Source organism: Convolutriloba macropyga, unplaced genomic scaffold, assembly GCF_964194025.1.
Source record: "Convolutriloba macropyga unplaced genomic scaffold, txConMacr16.3 SCAFFOLD_1334, whole genome shotgun sequence".
NCBI classification, from domain to species: Eukaryota; Metazoa; Xenacoelomorpha; order Acoela; family Convolutidae; genus Convolutriloba; species Convolutriloba macropyga.
The window spans coordinates 8020-24356 of record NW_027453317.1 but is presented as its reverse complement, the minus strand read 5'-3'; the positions used below and the strand labels follow the sequence as shown (position 1 = coordinate 24356).

General features: G+C 34.0%; 1 protein-coding gene across 2 annotated transcripts; it reads left to right on the top strand.

Annotated features, from left to right (window-relative positions):
- The first annotated feature begins 5288 nt into the window (after positions 1-5288).
- On the top strand, positions 5289-13636 carry LOC142358202 (uncharacterized). 2 transcript variants are annotated; one of them, XM_075409656.1, is made up of 4 exons: positions 5289-5339; positions 5662-5791; positions 7811-7903; positions 13366-13636. In XM_075409656.1, the coding sequence occupies exons 2-4, from the start codon at positions 5704-5706 to the stop codon at positions 13554-13556; spliced, it is 372 nt and encodes a 123-aa protein (XP_075265771.1). In that variant the 5' UTR covers positions 5289-5339; positions 5662-5703; the 3' UTR covers positions 13557-13636. The 2 variants fall into 2 exon arrangements, with proteins under 2 accessions (XP_075265771.1, XP_075265772.1); XM_075409657.1 differs by having other exon boundaries at positions 5316-5327.
- Positions 13637-16337: the final 2701 nt, after the last annotated feature.

Below are 16337 nucleotides of genomic sequence, written 5' to 3'. Positions count from 1 at the left end.
AAAAGCATTTGATACAGTTAAACATAGTATTCTTTTGGATAAACTAAACAACTTGGGATTGAGGGGTCACATGCAAAAGTTTTTTGAAATCTTATCTGAGCAAAAGGCAGCAATGTGTAAATTCAAGAAATTTATACTCCAATTTTGCGGAAGTCGATTATGGGGTACAACAAGGGTCAGTACTTGGACCACTTCTTTTTCTTGTGTATATAAACGACATAGATGATTACTGTTGTCAGAACCGTTTGACCTTATACGCTGACGATACTGTTGTTAAACAATAGGCGGAATCAACAACTGAAGTTTCCTGCAAATCTTTGAACCTGGTTAGTGATTACCTCATAAAAAACAAACTGACTATGAACTACGAAAAAACTTGTTTTATGAGCATGAAAACTTGACGGAAAAATTGAAAGCAACAAAAAAAGATGAAAAAAATAAACCTAACACAGAGATCATCACTGAAATACTTAGGTATAGAATTGGATGACAATCTGAATTTCGGCGAACATATTAAAAACTTTTGCTCAAAACTGAACAAATTCTCAGGACTTTTTTACCGGCTCAGATCGATTTTAACTGTTAAACAAATCTTATTAACATACAAAGTTTATGTCCAGCCTGTTATGAGCTATGGCGTACTAGTCTACGGAACAATTAACAAAACAATAATTTTGCCACTTGAGTGGAATATAAAACAAATTACACGAATTATTTTTAATAAACCTAAATCAACCTCCACTGGCCTGGAACGCGAATCAAATCACATTTATTCGATTAGAGTCATGCACCTCTTTGAACTGTTGAAAAAGGGAGCTGACATTTTAGGAGCAGAATGCCATATTGATTGTCTCAAAAACGTAATTACTAGAAAAGAAATTGAATCACTGCAAGCAAAAAGAATCCAATCAAAGCAACTTAAAACTGCAAACAAAAGCAGCGGCCTAAGTCCTAAAAGATTAGGAGTAAGAATACAAAAATTGCTTAACTTCATTTTATCCTAATTTTGTTTTAGAAGTGCAACATCTGAGTGCAAGAGAACTTAGAACTGTTTGCTTTGTTTTATTAACAAAAAATCTATTGATCTCTTAAAATTCAGAATAAGGTTTTGAGGTTCCCCCTATTTTCTCTTAACATGATACGCCACGCTTTCACACCTTGCTCATAGTAATGGTACTGGTCTTCGCTAGACTAGGAACTTTTGGACCTATTGATGACCTGTCGAGTAGATTTGCTATTTTTGGTACATAATTTATACCATAAGTGTTGCAAACAAGTGTAAATCCTACTCGAGAACAATTTATTATTATAAATTTGATTGAATTTAGGAGTTTTGATAATGAAGGGAAAGAAATATTTTGAAAAATTTGGGTCCCCGTCTGTTTCCCGAGAAATCAAGAATTTGTCATTTTTATAGGGGCTTTTCAATAATGCAATTTATTTTGAATCTCTCCGCACAAAAGATACGATTGGCCAAAAGTGACTTAACAAAAAAACGAGGGTAGCATACAGTTCCTAACACCAAAAAAAATTGGACGTTGGAACAATGATAAACAGCGCCGGTTTGAAGCAACCGACGCCTTTCTTGGTGGCATTTGGCTGTCCTTCGCTTTCTGGTTTTCAAAGCTGAGCCAAGCCATACAAAACATGATGATTTTTTCCACTATAGATTAATAATTGTTTTATTGCACTTTCTTTTCTTTTTCTTTCTTTAGGAGGTGAAGACTGGACTGTGTAGTATTTTAAAACATTCTTAAAAATCACATTGTGAGTAGTAAATGGATAAAAAACTTTCAGTGATACCATCATTTATGGCTGGTTCCCTTTCAACAGTAAAACTCTCTGAAATCTTTTGATATCATCTAAAAACTGTTCCTATGAATTATAAAAGATCACTGATGGTCAAAAACATTTCATCTACAGTTCTCCTTTGTTAGATTTTGTTTTGCAATTCTGACGCTTAATAAAGTGATCAAAATTCCGCCGACTAACTTACAAGCTGCTTTTCATGAAAAAACTTTGGATGGTTATCTTGGAAGAGCTTGTAACATTCTGTCAAAATCCAACAAGATAAGCAATTGTCTTACAAGAATCCAATAAGATAAGCATTCGTCGTGCAAGATTTCTCCAAGCCCCCGTCTCAGAAGAATCTTGCCAGACAAACAATTGTCTGAACAGATTATTGCATGATAATTATTCGTATTTAAGGACTTTTACAAGATAAGTAATTGTCTTAGTAAATGTTTTCCCAAGAGTCGTGCAGTTTGTGAACAAATTCGGAGAAGATTGTCATGTGACAAAAACGGTGTCAAACCATTTTTCAAAATCTGATAGGGTGTAAAACTTGAAATGCTAAAATCTTCACATTTTTTTGTCAATTATATTAAAACACAGTTCATTAATAACAGTACAATCCTACAGTATAGTTGTTCTACTGTTCTCCTCTAGATTAAGTATCATACCAAATACATCTAAATTAAAAATTTTTTGCTCAATATTTTGTTCAGTACAGCACAAGAAAACATGTAAAACTATCATGATTCAATTCACGTTTTTGAGAAATTGGGTTTGTTAACAGAAATTGAAGTTTGTTAACTTGGAAGTTAACTTTCAAGTAATCAAATGAATAAAAAAGTAAAAATCCAAATATTTCGCTAGTTTTAATGCAACAAATAAAAATTAATTGACAAGAACAAACCAATGGGAGGGCAGCTCAACGGAGCGAACTTGAAGCATCGAACAAGAAAGCCATTCCTCCAGCAACATTACAAAAAAACATCTTTAGCAAAATCTTTGAAAGGTGTTTTATGAGAACCTCCCCTCTCGTTTTCATTGTTACCCGTGTCAACTTGGTATGTTTAATTTTGCCGGAATCTACCCGGCAAAATTCCTTCTGAGCTTCGATCACTATATCCCTCGGTTTTTCCTAAAAGAATTTAAATTATTTCTTTTTTACATTAATTCTAATTTAATTTAAATCTTTCCTTTTTGTTTCCTTCAATCACTAAATCCCTATGTTTTTTTCCAAAATAATACGCAAGCGCAACACTCTGAACTCACATACATGATGATTTCACGTGTCTCATAAATTGGGCTCTGGTAAAAACACGTGAACCTGATTGGATATTTTTGCGCCACTATAAGCCTTGTTTTCTTTCTTTTTTTTCACAATGAAATGCCTCAAAAATTTGGTCAGCTTCAATCAATTTCCCTTCGGTACTCTGTATCATAGTCGGTTCCAACTTTTTAATCTTGTACCATGGAAAAGAGATGCATGTTTTTAGATTTAACTGGACATAAACAATGATCAGCGTCAAATAGAATACTTTTATCAATAAACCACAGTCAAAACCAGTTGTTTTCAATTTAATGAAGATGCAAAAAAAATTTTCTTTTGCTTAATTAGTCGCAGCAAAGTGGCGACCACTTTCTTTGAAAGCACAATCGTTTTGATACCAGTTGACTTTTGTTATGTATCGATTCAGTATCTCGAAGCTCAAAACCCATTTCAATGTTTCCTGAAAATTTCAGTTAAATCCCGGTTTGTTCACCGCTACGACCCGGACAATTCATGGGGAAGATCCGAGGATATTATCGGAACTCCGTTTACTCGAAACTCCATGATCTGCCAAGAGAGAGCAAGATCCCTCTTTTGCCGACGGGAATTGCGGGAAATGTAACATTCCTGACAGGAAAACCGAGAAAAAATTCGTCGGGGTTTCAGGGATTATCTGCCAGGTTCTCATCGGGAAAATCGGCATCTTTAAGATCCCCGTCAGGTTTTCCGGGAACAAGCTGCTGGGATCTTAGCGGGAAAAACGGAGAATTTAAGATTCCTGCGTGGGGCTTCCGTGATTTAAGTTCTCAAACTGTTTAAACCCGCTGTATTTAAATTTCTCAAACTAATAGTACACAGTTATCATTGAAAAGCATTAGACAATTTATTTGAGTATTAACGAGATTAAAAAAATATATCGATGCAGCCAAAGATTGTTGAAGTTTTTGTTACTATTTGAACTTACAAACAAAAACAAAATATTTTCTTTTCTTAATTCGATGTTATAACGCTTTGATCACAAAATTTACTGATTCACTGGAGTACATGTTGGCAATCAATACAAACGCAGTTTTCGTCAAGGAATAGAAGGTGGAACAAACCCTCAAGGTACATCTCACACAGTCGGATCGGCTGCCGAACAATGTAATTTGGGAGATCTTGTCGACAAAGTTGTGCATAACAAGCTGTACATTAAAGATGATCAAAGTTTTTGTTTATTTGGTGCACTAATATCATCTACGGGACCTATGACTATCAAGAAATTTAATGTTGCAACTTGACCGATATCTGAAAAATTATTTGTCTGAATTCCATCTTTTTAATTTTCACTTTTTAAGAGGATAACTGTAAACATTCACACACATTTCAGCATATCTTGCATGTTTAGTTTAATTAATTATTTCGCCAATTCCCCTTTATTATATCTTAGCTTTTTTGCATTCAATTAGAATCCAATTAGAAAAGGTTTCAGATCCAGTTAGAAAAGGTTTCAACAGCTTGTACAAGTTCTAACTGTTTTTTTAAATTATATTGCGTTTTGCTCTCCATTAAACTCTATTTTTCCAGTTTTCGTTTAACAAAATTTAACTTTACCTGTCTCACCTATTTTTGAGCTTTTGATTTTCAATTAAAGGAATTGTGAGCACTATTTGTGAAATATAACTTTTTTCTCTTATTAAAAACCTAAAACCAAAACGCTTGCAAGTTAACTTAGGAAATCAGTAGTGCAGTGGACGTAGTTCTTTTTCTTGCAGAATAGATTTGTAGAACTCCTTTGTTGCATCAAACAGCATTTTTTGCGAAACATCTGAACGTTTCAAGAATTAACAAAACGCGGCGTTGTCAATAAATCTGAAGTAGCCGCTGTTCTATAAACTTTTACGCTTGCTCGGCTGAATTGTTTTTTGAAAAGAACATGTCAATTTTTCACCGGGTGGTTTATTTTGTTAGTGATGTTGAACAAAGCAAGTTTCATAGTGACATATCAAAAAAGTTGACATCTTTTTAGACCATCTGGGTGCCCCTTTGGTTAATCCAATTTAATTAGAGCCCACGATGTCAATTTTACAATACATTAGAGATTAACTTTTTTATAACATGTCGGTTAAATAATAAACAGTGTTGAGCCCAATTTTCACTTTTTGAAATCTTTCAATTGACTCGGAGATGAAAAGTTGAAAAATCGTCAGCTGAAAAACAAGGTCTGACATTTTTATGCAAATGCGCTAACTTTTTGTACACAATAACTCATTTGTAATCTGAATAGAAAGTTGTAAAAAATGTTTCAAATTATTTCCTCTTCCTCTTGACTGAAATATCACCATCTAGAACTGATAATTACGGATGTATAAGAATGGTAGCTCCTCCTAGTCTCGCATCTTCTATTGGTCTATATATGCCATAATCAGTGCAAATTTTCAATTACACACCTTTCCAATTACACCCCCCGTCAGTAAATATACAGTCCCCAATTTACCCGATTACCATCGATACATACACTATTTTGGGGGATATGATTGGGAGGAGGGGGCGCGGGAGGGAGGGCATAAGATGTCTGTGAATTATTAATACAAAAATTACAGAGGAAAAGGAATTATATCTAGTTTTGTTTTTGCAAATCTGACCATTGTTGGAAAACGTAAAAAATGCTGGCGGCTCAAATTTTTTTGTTTATGTTGATAGTTTTGTGTATTTTCCTACTCCCAACAGCATTGGGAGGCTTCGCCAGTCCAGGTAAGTAACTCTATTGCCCGGTATAACCTCTAATACGGTACAAAATTTGTTGTTTGCATAAAGTTCTCTTACCACTATTAGAAAGCGGACTTGAGCGAAACTTTGCCTTATACAAAGTATTCCATAATACGTCGAAAAAAAATTTTTTGTTAAAATTTTTTTGCTCTGAGTTTACAAGTCGTTGATGATTTGAGCTAAAAAAACAAAAAGAAGAAACTAAACAATTAAAATTACTTTGGCCAGACTGTTGACATTGTTGAGAATCAGTTTGATTCAAACCCCGTTGAAAAACATTTTTTGAAAAAGGCTTCAAAAAGAAGTCAGAAAGCATTAGAGTTGAGGATTACGACAAATTGTTTGTCTTTTTGGAAAGAAGTTAATTTCAACATATTTTTAGTTCATGTTTTCTCCATCGAAAATCTGTCCGTTGTAAACAATTTCAATGGAATCAAACAAAAAGTTTATTTAATCATTTACAATCTGAAACAATTTGAAATTGATGTTTTTGCCATTTTTTCATCTAAAATATTGACAATTTCACTTAGAATTTATTTCACGCTGCTGAATTATGTAATTTGCATTTTTTGACAATTTTGCGGATCAATTGGAGAAAAATGTGTTTTAATGTCACCCAAACATCAATTTTGAAGAACGATTAATTTTTAGAAGGCATTAGTTCTTCGTTTTTACTGAAAGTGCTGTTTTGTTTTTTTTGCCACAGAATTCACATATGTGATCAAGTCAGCTAATTTTTAGTCTGATAAATTTATTGAGTAATTGACAACATGATTTTGAATAGTATTTTGCATTTAGAGAAGAACTTAGATCTCATTATAAAACATTAACTGATTTCAATAGCTTCACTAAAAATAGCTGAGCTAATCTCCATTTCGCAACCTTCTAAATCATTCTAAGAATTGATGATAGGGCAAACGGCTATGAATAGAAAGCATGCTTGAATGCAGTGATGCGCAATTGTGGGAACAGAATCAAGTGATCCTTAACAATATATATATTTACTTTTGCTGGGCGTAAAAGAGCTATTAAATCATTTTTGCTTGGTTTTATTAATCAGGTGTATTCGTGTTTGACATTGTCGACACTTTGGTAAATTGTTTGACCGAAAATGTTACGCTGGACTTTTGCTTATCCCAAAAAATTGAGCCAGTTTTGATCGGCTAGACTTGGGCGCTGGATTTTACTCGACTAAATTTATTGAGGATTAAATATTTTTTCACGGGTCTTTTCTCCTTAGAATAAATTACAAAAATTGGGTTGATTTAGTGTGAAATTATGGGCCGTCAACAATATTTTTGTGAGTCTGCATTTTCGCCTGAAAAGTTTTACTGGAAATTTTATTGCTTACTATTGCTTATAAGGTAGTCAGCATGTGTTTTTCTGTTTTGAAGAACCCTAATCTATCAAAAACCTGAATTGCTTTAAAAACTTGCAAATTCATTTTTTAGAAGAAAAAACAACTGAATAACGCAAAATTTTCAGCATTCTAATGGGATGAAGGTCATTACAATTGAACTATCTAGTTTCATCCAACCGAGAAAAATGGCAATGTAGTCCAGCTGTGATGATTGCTTTATCTTATGAATGGCAAAAGTTGCAAGAATTGCAAAATTTCTGGCAAATTTTTTGCGGCTTTTGGTTTTCCTCCGCTGCTGTTTCAGCGAGCAGCAACAAAGGAGAAAAAATAATTTTTTTCCTATTTTACAAGAAGCCGATTTTTGAAAAGACTATTGCTTGACCCATGAAATAACCATTCATGGCCCAAAAAATCCTATGGAAAGAATTTTACTCGACCCATGAAAAGATCATGCTCGATCAGAAAATTCTCATGAAGAGACTTTTACCTGACCTTAACCGAGAAGCTCGGCTGTGTAATTTTGATAATATTGACTCCCCACTAGACTATTTGGTTCTTGTCATATATCTAGGTCTGGACTTGGTATGTATGTGTCAAAACGAAAACCTGATTAAAAGTGTTTGCATGCATTTGGAACATTTCAGGTTCTGTGGCTTCTGAAAGGCGTAGGTTTCATTCTATTGGCGTCAACCCCAAATACGAAATGGAGAACCAAATCGAGAAGCGAAGAAGAGACTGTACGTGTTTTTCTCCCATGTTTCAAATGTATTATAGATTAAAAGTACATATCTCGAAACGTAGGTTCCAAAATCTGAGAAGATGTTTGAGTTAAAAATTTAATATAGAGATTAATTTTTGCTATTCGTGGTCAAAATGTCAAAATCTGTAGAATTTCATTCAACACAACATTTATTTTATATCCGCAGAGGATATACTTTGCATTTTGCGATGCGAAATCATAATTCAGGATTATTGACTGATTCCATAGTCACCAAAAAAGAGCATTCATGCTCACCAAATGAACAGCCTGAGGTGTGGGGAATAATTGAAAAAGGACAGCTGAGAACAGGCTACTGTTGATGCAGACTCAAAGCCTAATGCTGCTCTGCTGCGATTACGCAGAAACACATTTATTTGTTATTTGAATTGCTATGCAAATTAGTTGTTTTATGAGTTATAACTAGACTTGATTTATCTAAATCGGAATTCGGGATGACAATGACACTTGTTTTACTATTATATCAAAACGTGGACTAATAGAACAGTGTAAACTGACAACTTGATTTAGCTGCATTAAAGGAGAGAATGAAAGATTTGATGGGTAATAACTGAATGAATACCGGATCATAGTTTGATCACAGCAAATCAACTTAAAATGTATTTTTAGATAACGCAAAAAAGTTAGTAAAAAACAAGAAAAACGATCAGTATTCACCGGTTTTATGTTAAAGAAAAAATTATGTAGTGACTATTGTACAAAATGCACCCAGTGAATGCAAAAGTTTTAAGTTTAATAAGAGTTCTATAGTTTATTTAGTTTATATCAAATCAAAACTCTCGTCATTAATCTATTCTGCTTTGGAAATCGTTATCTTTTTTGGCAGACTGGGTTAGGGTTGCATGAAATTTGGGGATTTGGAAAATGATGGGAGCGTTGTCCAATAAATGATCGGTTGGTGTCCAAAACGGGTTCATTGAAGCCAGAAGATGACTGCATGTCTCCATTCAGTGTATTCGATAATTTAGTCGGTTGCTCGATGATTTCTTCGAAAACATAGTATTGGGCTTTCTTCTCTTTTCTATTGCTTCCAGTGAAATACGGACACAACTTGGCCTTCACACTACTTTCAGACCTCAATGATTTGCGTGAGGCTTGCGTTGACCAGAAGAACTGGGTTTAATTTGCCCTTGCATCTTGTTCGGGATCTGTTTTTCGTTGGTTTCATCTCACATGACTCCTTCATTTTTAGTGTTGAAGAAGTGCTCATTTCGGCCATTGCTCTGGTACAAGATATTGTCTGCAGGGTGTTGCGTCTTCCTCTAAATTATGAGTTATGATTTTGTCGTTAGTTAAGTATATACTCTTTGTATCAGTTACCAAATCATCGGTATCATCTACCAAAATGATCTTCGAAAAGCTTTCTCCCTGTTCTCTCTGTATGCTTGATCTTAATTAGTGTATAACTGCATGTATAGATCAATTTAATTTAACTGTTCTGTTTTTGACTAATTTTCTATGGTCATCTTCTGGTGCGTAAATTGGTTCCATTTTTTATGTAGACAGAAATTTTGGAACTTTCTCTATTTAGAAACTTTGATTTTTTGAGCCTTTTTGATCGTAATACCATATTCTTATAAAGATAATTTCGAGGAATTTTTTTACGTTTGCTCCCAATGCATTTTCAACACTTTCAACTGCGTTGTATTTCAAAATTTTTCTGCTGCATGGTAGTATTGTTCGATTCCTTTTTCATTTGATAGAGGGATGTTGAACTCTATTTGGTCCATTGCATTTAGTTAAAAGTACCCATTTGCTACGGGGCATGACTGATTTTGAATAATTTCTCTGCGAACTCTACCTTTCCTCGACTGTGCTTAGGTATTGCGGCAGTTATACGGCCGCCAAAAGTTTTGCGCTAGGCTGAGCATAGCTGAGCTTCCAGATAATTAGAGTGAATGTCTTCTGATATGGTGCCTCTTATGGCTTTAGGTATTGAACTCGACTCGTCCAAAAAAAATCAAAAAATCTTTGCGCTGTTTTCGTCAATCGTCTGTCTACTGATTAGTCCAGTGATGTTTTTGTCGACCAATTGGTTCCAAGAGAAAAAAAGACAGACACAGAGAGGGAGAGAGATAGAGATAGAGAGAGATTCAATTGTTTTGTTTTTTTTTCGGCAAGGGATGTATGTACAAGGGATGTGTCTGAATCAAATTGAGGGTCAAACATTATGAGGGATTTAATGTGTGTCAATGTTTTTGTTGATATGCTTCGGGGCAAATTTATACTGTGTGCTGAATGAGATTGTGCTTCAACTTAATTCTAATAATCTTTTTTCGAAGTCTTTCTGAATGTTAGTTGAGTTTAGCCGAAAACAGAATGACAGTCAATTGATTATTTATGCTATAAATAAATGCTATGTTCATTTTTTCGGCCTATATTGGGTATTACTGGGCCGTATTTTTTGTGCTTAGCTGTCCCTGAAATAATGTCTAATATTTTACATAGCTCACATGCTCCCGCGTTCTATGTTTGTTCAGCTGTTTTGTAAAACGTATAATTGCCTGACGGATGTTTTCTAAACGCGCAACTTTCAATGTTTTTACAATCAATTGTGCAGTGGGTGAACTCGCCGCCCGAAAGTATGTGATTTCGATGCAAAATTGTGCTTAAATGGCTGGTAGATTGCAGTGCTTGGTGAAGAGCTTTTGATGTGTAATACCGATAAAAAATTTTTATTATCCTATCCTGTAATTCTTGATTTGTAATATCACATAGTTCTGCTAATAAATTTATGGTTATAGAAAAACGAATTTTCTGAATTAATTGCGTATCCTCGAGGTAGCCGGTACAAGATGCTCGTCTTATTGAAAAACTTGTTTTGGCTTCTAGAGAATGAATTAGGAGAAAAGTGATCGATTTTGCCAATTTTATCTCCAACAAGATGTTCTTTTGTGAAATTATAGAGGAGGAGTCCATCTATTCATCTTGAGAATCACCTAATGAGTGTTTGTCTTTATGAACATAGTTGATTTCATCGATAAAACTCATTATGAATGATATGTTTGTGTTAGGTTTGGAATTCATTTACCAATCTGGTCAACGTATCCAAAGATTGATTTCAATATTCAGACTGTTTGGAGGTTGTAACGTCAATATTGCTACTGTTTTCGATTTGAGGAGAAAATCCCAATCCGAGAAGTTTGTGTCCCAATTCCGTATATATTTTTTATAAAATGGCTTTTAGGCAGTAACTATAGATGTTCTCGACAGATTTTTTGCGTACTTTAAAAGCTCATCATCGGTGCCCGTGCTTAATTTTTTTTATATCATTCAGATAACAAAATAATTCTTTTTAAAACCGGTAAGGAAATAGTGCCTGGCTTTTGGTTGTGAGCAGGTGTCTTGGTAAGACATTGAACTCTGGTTTTCAAAAGATGAGTGCCAGTTGATTCTACGGAATTGGTGTTGAAGTCACCTGGTTTAGGTGTTTCAGGGTTGAGTTTTAGTCTGATGTATCTTTTTTAAATCAATTGTTGAAAAACAATTAGTTTGTCTGTTCTGTATCTCAATCAGGTTTTGTGATGTCGAACCAATGAGGATTCCATTGTTTGGCAGTTGTTACTTTTTAATGAATAGATTTTTTGAGGATTTTGGAATCTAAAGCTAATTTTATTGAATGGTCTTTTTTAATGGTTATAACGATTGTGAGGCAAAATTTGTGTCTGAGCAACTTCATGACTTTTCTGTGAAAGCCTCTTTTTGTATACAATCAATTTCTTCATTGACGTTCAGTTCATGATTTATTGACACTAGTCTGTCTTTTTTTGTTTAGCAGTAAACGTTTTTGAAACTTTAGTTTTTTAATAAAAGCTTTGAATAGCGCGATGCGTGAAATCAGTTCTGCAAATTTGGCAGCAACTGACTGATTTATGGGAAATTTGACTTGGGCAAAGTTTTCATTACTGGAATTACCCAAATGCGTTTGTTGCTGTTGTACCACTGCAAGTGCGCGGTCTTAAAGAGGTCTCTGCCACATTTGTTTTTTTTGCCCATTATTAATCAATTTCATTAGTGCGTCTTAATTACTCCAAATATTTTACTCTTTTTGATATTTGGAGTTTTCCCATCATTCAAATAGATTTTCAATTTTCTTTAGTCTGCGGATTTTATCTAGATTGAGGTTGTTGATTCGAAAATAATTTTTTAAAGCAAAATTTATTTAGGACGCTGAAAGCTCTTCCCTAATCTATCATTGGATTGCATGATGGGTTTCCTATTCAGATTTGGACGTTAATTGGTTTGTAGCTCATTTCCATTTTCGGTCGTAATTGTGGAAACATAATTGTCGCCTCCTTTTGTAGATGGTATAGTACAATTGATTGTAGCTGTTAACTGAATTGGCTGTCTTGTACTTCATTTTCGATACCATTTGTCTTTTTACGATTTTTTGTTTTTTTTTAATTCATTCTTTTTGTTGATGTTTCTTCTGCTAATCACTTGTAACTTTCGCAAACCGATTTTCCAATCCTCAATTAATGTATGTTTTTGCCTCGTGCGGGGCAATTAGAGCGTTCCCTTTGTTCCATATCTGAACACAAATGTAATTAGACAAATATTTGGTTGAGGTCAAGTTGCGTTGTGATTGTGAAGTTGACATTTTTGGTTGTAGAAAGTTTCACAATTTCTGTTACACAAATTGGGTTCGAAATTGCAAAAACACTTTGTGAGTTTGTATGATCAGACACACGCCATGCAAGCTAGAGAATAGTTGCTCTTTTTTCTGCTTAGCTTTTCTGAACTTATTCTTTGCTCACTTTGTACATTGAGACAACGTATTATCTTGAAGCAAACATGAATGCTCTTTTATTACAGCTAACTGAACAACTTGTTGAATCTTTACAGAACGATTCCTTAAAAAATACTATGGGAAACTTACTCAAATTATCTATTCAAAAAGACAAAACAATCGAACAACTGCAGTCCAAAATAGGCGAATTAAAGGACAGATTATTGCAAAAAGAAAGATACACCTCTTAAGATTGTTTGATATTTGAAAATTTGCCGATTAACCATTACGATAAACTTGATATACAAGTACAAAATTTTTTGAGACAATACCTAAATTATACTGTGCCACTCAAAAACATGAAAGCTTGTCATTTACTGGGATCTTGGAAAAATTAAAAATACCCCCTGCAGTTATCGTAAAATTCATTTATTTTGGGAGAAGGATGAAATTTATGCACGACGGTCAATGCTTGGTAAAATTCTCAATCCGGAAAACTCTCTGCCGATTATTATTAAAGAGCGTTTACCACAAAAAGACAGAGAATTAAAGCAAATGGCCGAAAAAAAGGGTTACATTACTACAACAAAGAATTGTCAGGTAAAGGTGTTTTATAAAACCCACGAAGGGTTTCTCAGGTCTTGCGCTTTAAAAAAAGAACAGTTAGATAATGGGAACAGTTTTATTGCTAGACAAAGGAAGCGACAATTTGCACAGCATACGAAAGATAATGAGTTTAACAACAATACTACACAAGTATCACAAACAACTCCTTCAAATGTCTGTTCGAGAAACGTTATTCCTCAGTCACCCAATATATCAAAATCTTGTCTCAAACGTTTACGTTCATCACCCAATGACGACGATGGGTGTGCTGCTTTAAGCGACTAATTACATCTGCAGAAAACAGCGCGACATGAAAATATATTTTGTGAGGCGTATAAAACGTCATCTCAATTTAATATCACAGCCGAGTAGGAATCAAAAATTCGGATTAGCTGGCAGATAATGACAACGACCATTGTTTAAGCATTTTTCAAAATCAGAACTTTAATAATTAGTACCTAAGCCACTAAAAATGTTTTTAGGTTTGAATATTAGATCTCTTAGAAAATATTTCGATGAGTTGCAGCTTCTTAACGATAGCTTGAAAGAACCACCGGACATAATTGCACTAACAGAAACTTGGCTTAGTCCAAGTGACCCCTTAGACTTTACTGTTTGCAGGGATTCCAAAAAATTGTATCAAAACCAAGAACAATTGGCAAAGGCGTCGGCGTTGCTGCATTTTAGAAAGAAGGAATTTCATATAGCTTGATAGATTATGAAACGGATCAGGAGAGTGTAATTCTTTCAATAAAAAAAATAAAGTGAAGGGCTATATCTGTGTTCTGTACCGACCTCCTTCAGCAAATGTGGATATATTTTTTAATTTCTTTGAATCATTGCTCTATTTTCTGCGAAACAAAAATTCGGAAACCTTAATTTTTGGCGATTTTAACATTATTATCTTGAAACAATCAACAATGAAGAAGAGATATTGTGAAATATTTGAATCGCTTGGATTTCGAATCCAAATTAATGAACCAACTCGAAAAGCAAATCTCACTTCTTCTTGCATAGATCATATCATAACCGATGATGATTTGGTTTGCAAAACTTATGAAATTTCTATCTCAGATCATAATCCAATTTCAAGTAAAGTTCCCTTTTGGTTGCACTCTATTGACCAAAAAAAAATTATAAAATACAGGAATCTGAATTAATTGACTGACCAAAAACTGCTAAACTTTTTGTTTTTGTTAAATCAAAACTTGAAGAAAAAATCAATGGAATCATTCGATGGCAAAATTCAGTTTTTAAAATCGACAATTATGCAAACGCTAAACAGATACGCGCCACAAAAAGAATTAGTTATAACTAAAAACAGATGTCCCTGGGTTAATAAAGAAATTAAGAATCTTCTTAAAAAACGCGATCAAACCAGAAAAAAATGGGTTTCGTCTGATAAACCAAAAGATAGAGAGGAGTATGTTTCTTTGGGAAATGAAATCACAAGCAAAATTAGAAAATCAAAGCAAACATATTTTTCGCCGTTGACAGATCAGAAAAATAGCAAAACAATTTTTGATACCTTAAAAATTCTGAAGATACAAAAAGAGACGCAGCAAGATGTGGATTTGGACGCTGACCATTTAAATGATTATTTTGTAACTATCGGAGAAAAAGTTCTGTCTGAAATTCCTAAATTACAGCAACGCCAACGCAGTAATTGTTTCCACAAATCATTTTATAAGCATGGTACAAATGTACTGGAAGTCTTGTCCATTGTAAGAACTTTGAAAAACTCTAAGTCAAGTGCTTTTGATCAAATCAGTAACATGGTTCTTCGGTTATGTTTACCTGTAATAGTTGAACCGCTAGTTGACATTTTCAATGATTGCTTAAAGAGTCATACTTTTCCTCAGAGCTTTAAAATTGCAAAAGTGTTGGCACTTCATAAAAAAGAGAACATGGATGCCCCCGAAAACTATAGAACAATAAGTTTGCTGCCAACCATAAGCAAAATTTTCGAAAAAAATTATCTAAAAAAGAATGGTTAACTTCATCTCCAAAAACAAACTCTTTTCATGTAGACAATTTGGTTTTCGCTCAAAAAGATCATGTATTCATCCCATAGCTGAAATAACTGAAAATCTAAGATTGTCTATGAATAACAAACACCCATGTGCATCAGTTTTCCTTGATATAACAAAAGCTTTTGATACCATTGATCACTCACTATTACTCAACAAACTAGAAAGTTTTGGTTTTAGGGGCCATTTTAAACAGCTTATTCAGTCCTACCTGAACAACCGCCAACAATATGTTTTCTTCCAGTCCAAAAACCTCTGAGATAAAAAATATTAAAAATGGTGTCCCACAGGGCTCTGTGATAGGCCCACTCCTCTTCCTAATTTTTGTAAATCATCTGCCAACAAATATGCAAAAACAGAAATCACATTGTTTGCTGACGATACCAACATACGTTGTGGTGGAAAAGATATTGAAAGAAATCTTAAAGATAGCATTACGGAGGCGATATTATGGTTCAATGAAAACAAACTTTGCTTTAATTCTAAGAGATCTCAGTTGATGTATTTTGGTAAAGACTTAGGGCTTAATTTGAACCCAGTTTTATCAGATTGTGAACTACAAGAATCTTTAAAAAAATATTTAGGTATAACTCTTGATAGAAAACTGAATTTTGACTTTCATATTCAACAAACTGTGAACAAATTAAACAGCATTTGTGGTGTTTTCTATAGAATTCGCGACTATTATTCAATTTCAAAACTGATACAGTTTTATAAAGTTATTGCTAAGCCCGTGATCTCTTACGGTCTATTGGTTTATGGCTGCACAAACAAAAAGAGACTAACAAGAATTGAACTGTGCCAACGAAAAATTTTGAGAGCCATCTTCTATCGAAAGCGGACAGATAGCCTTCAACATTACTACAGAAAACACAAAATACTCACTGTTTTTGACTTACACTTTCCTGAACTTCTGAAGGAAACTGTTGAAGAAATTGCAAAGAGATCTCCTTGCTCTTTCATTGATCTTGAAAACGTGTCATCCTGTAAATACCACACACGAAACCCCAAAAAAGGTTTAATAAGGC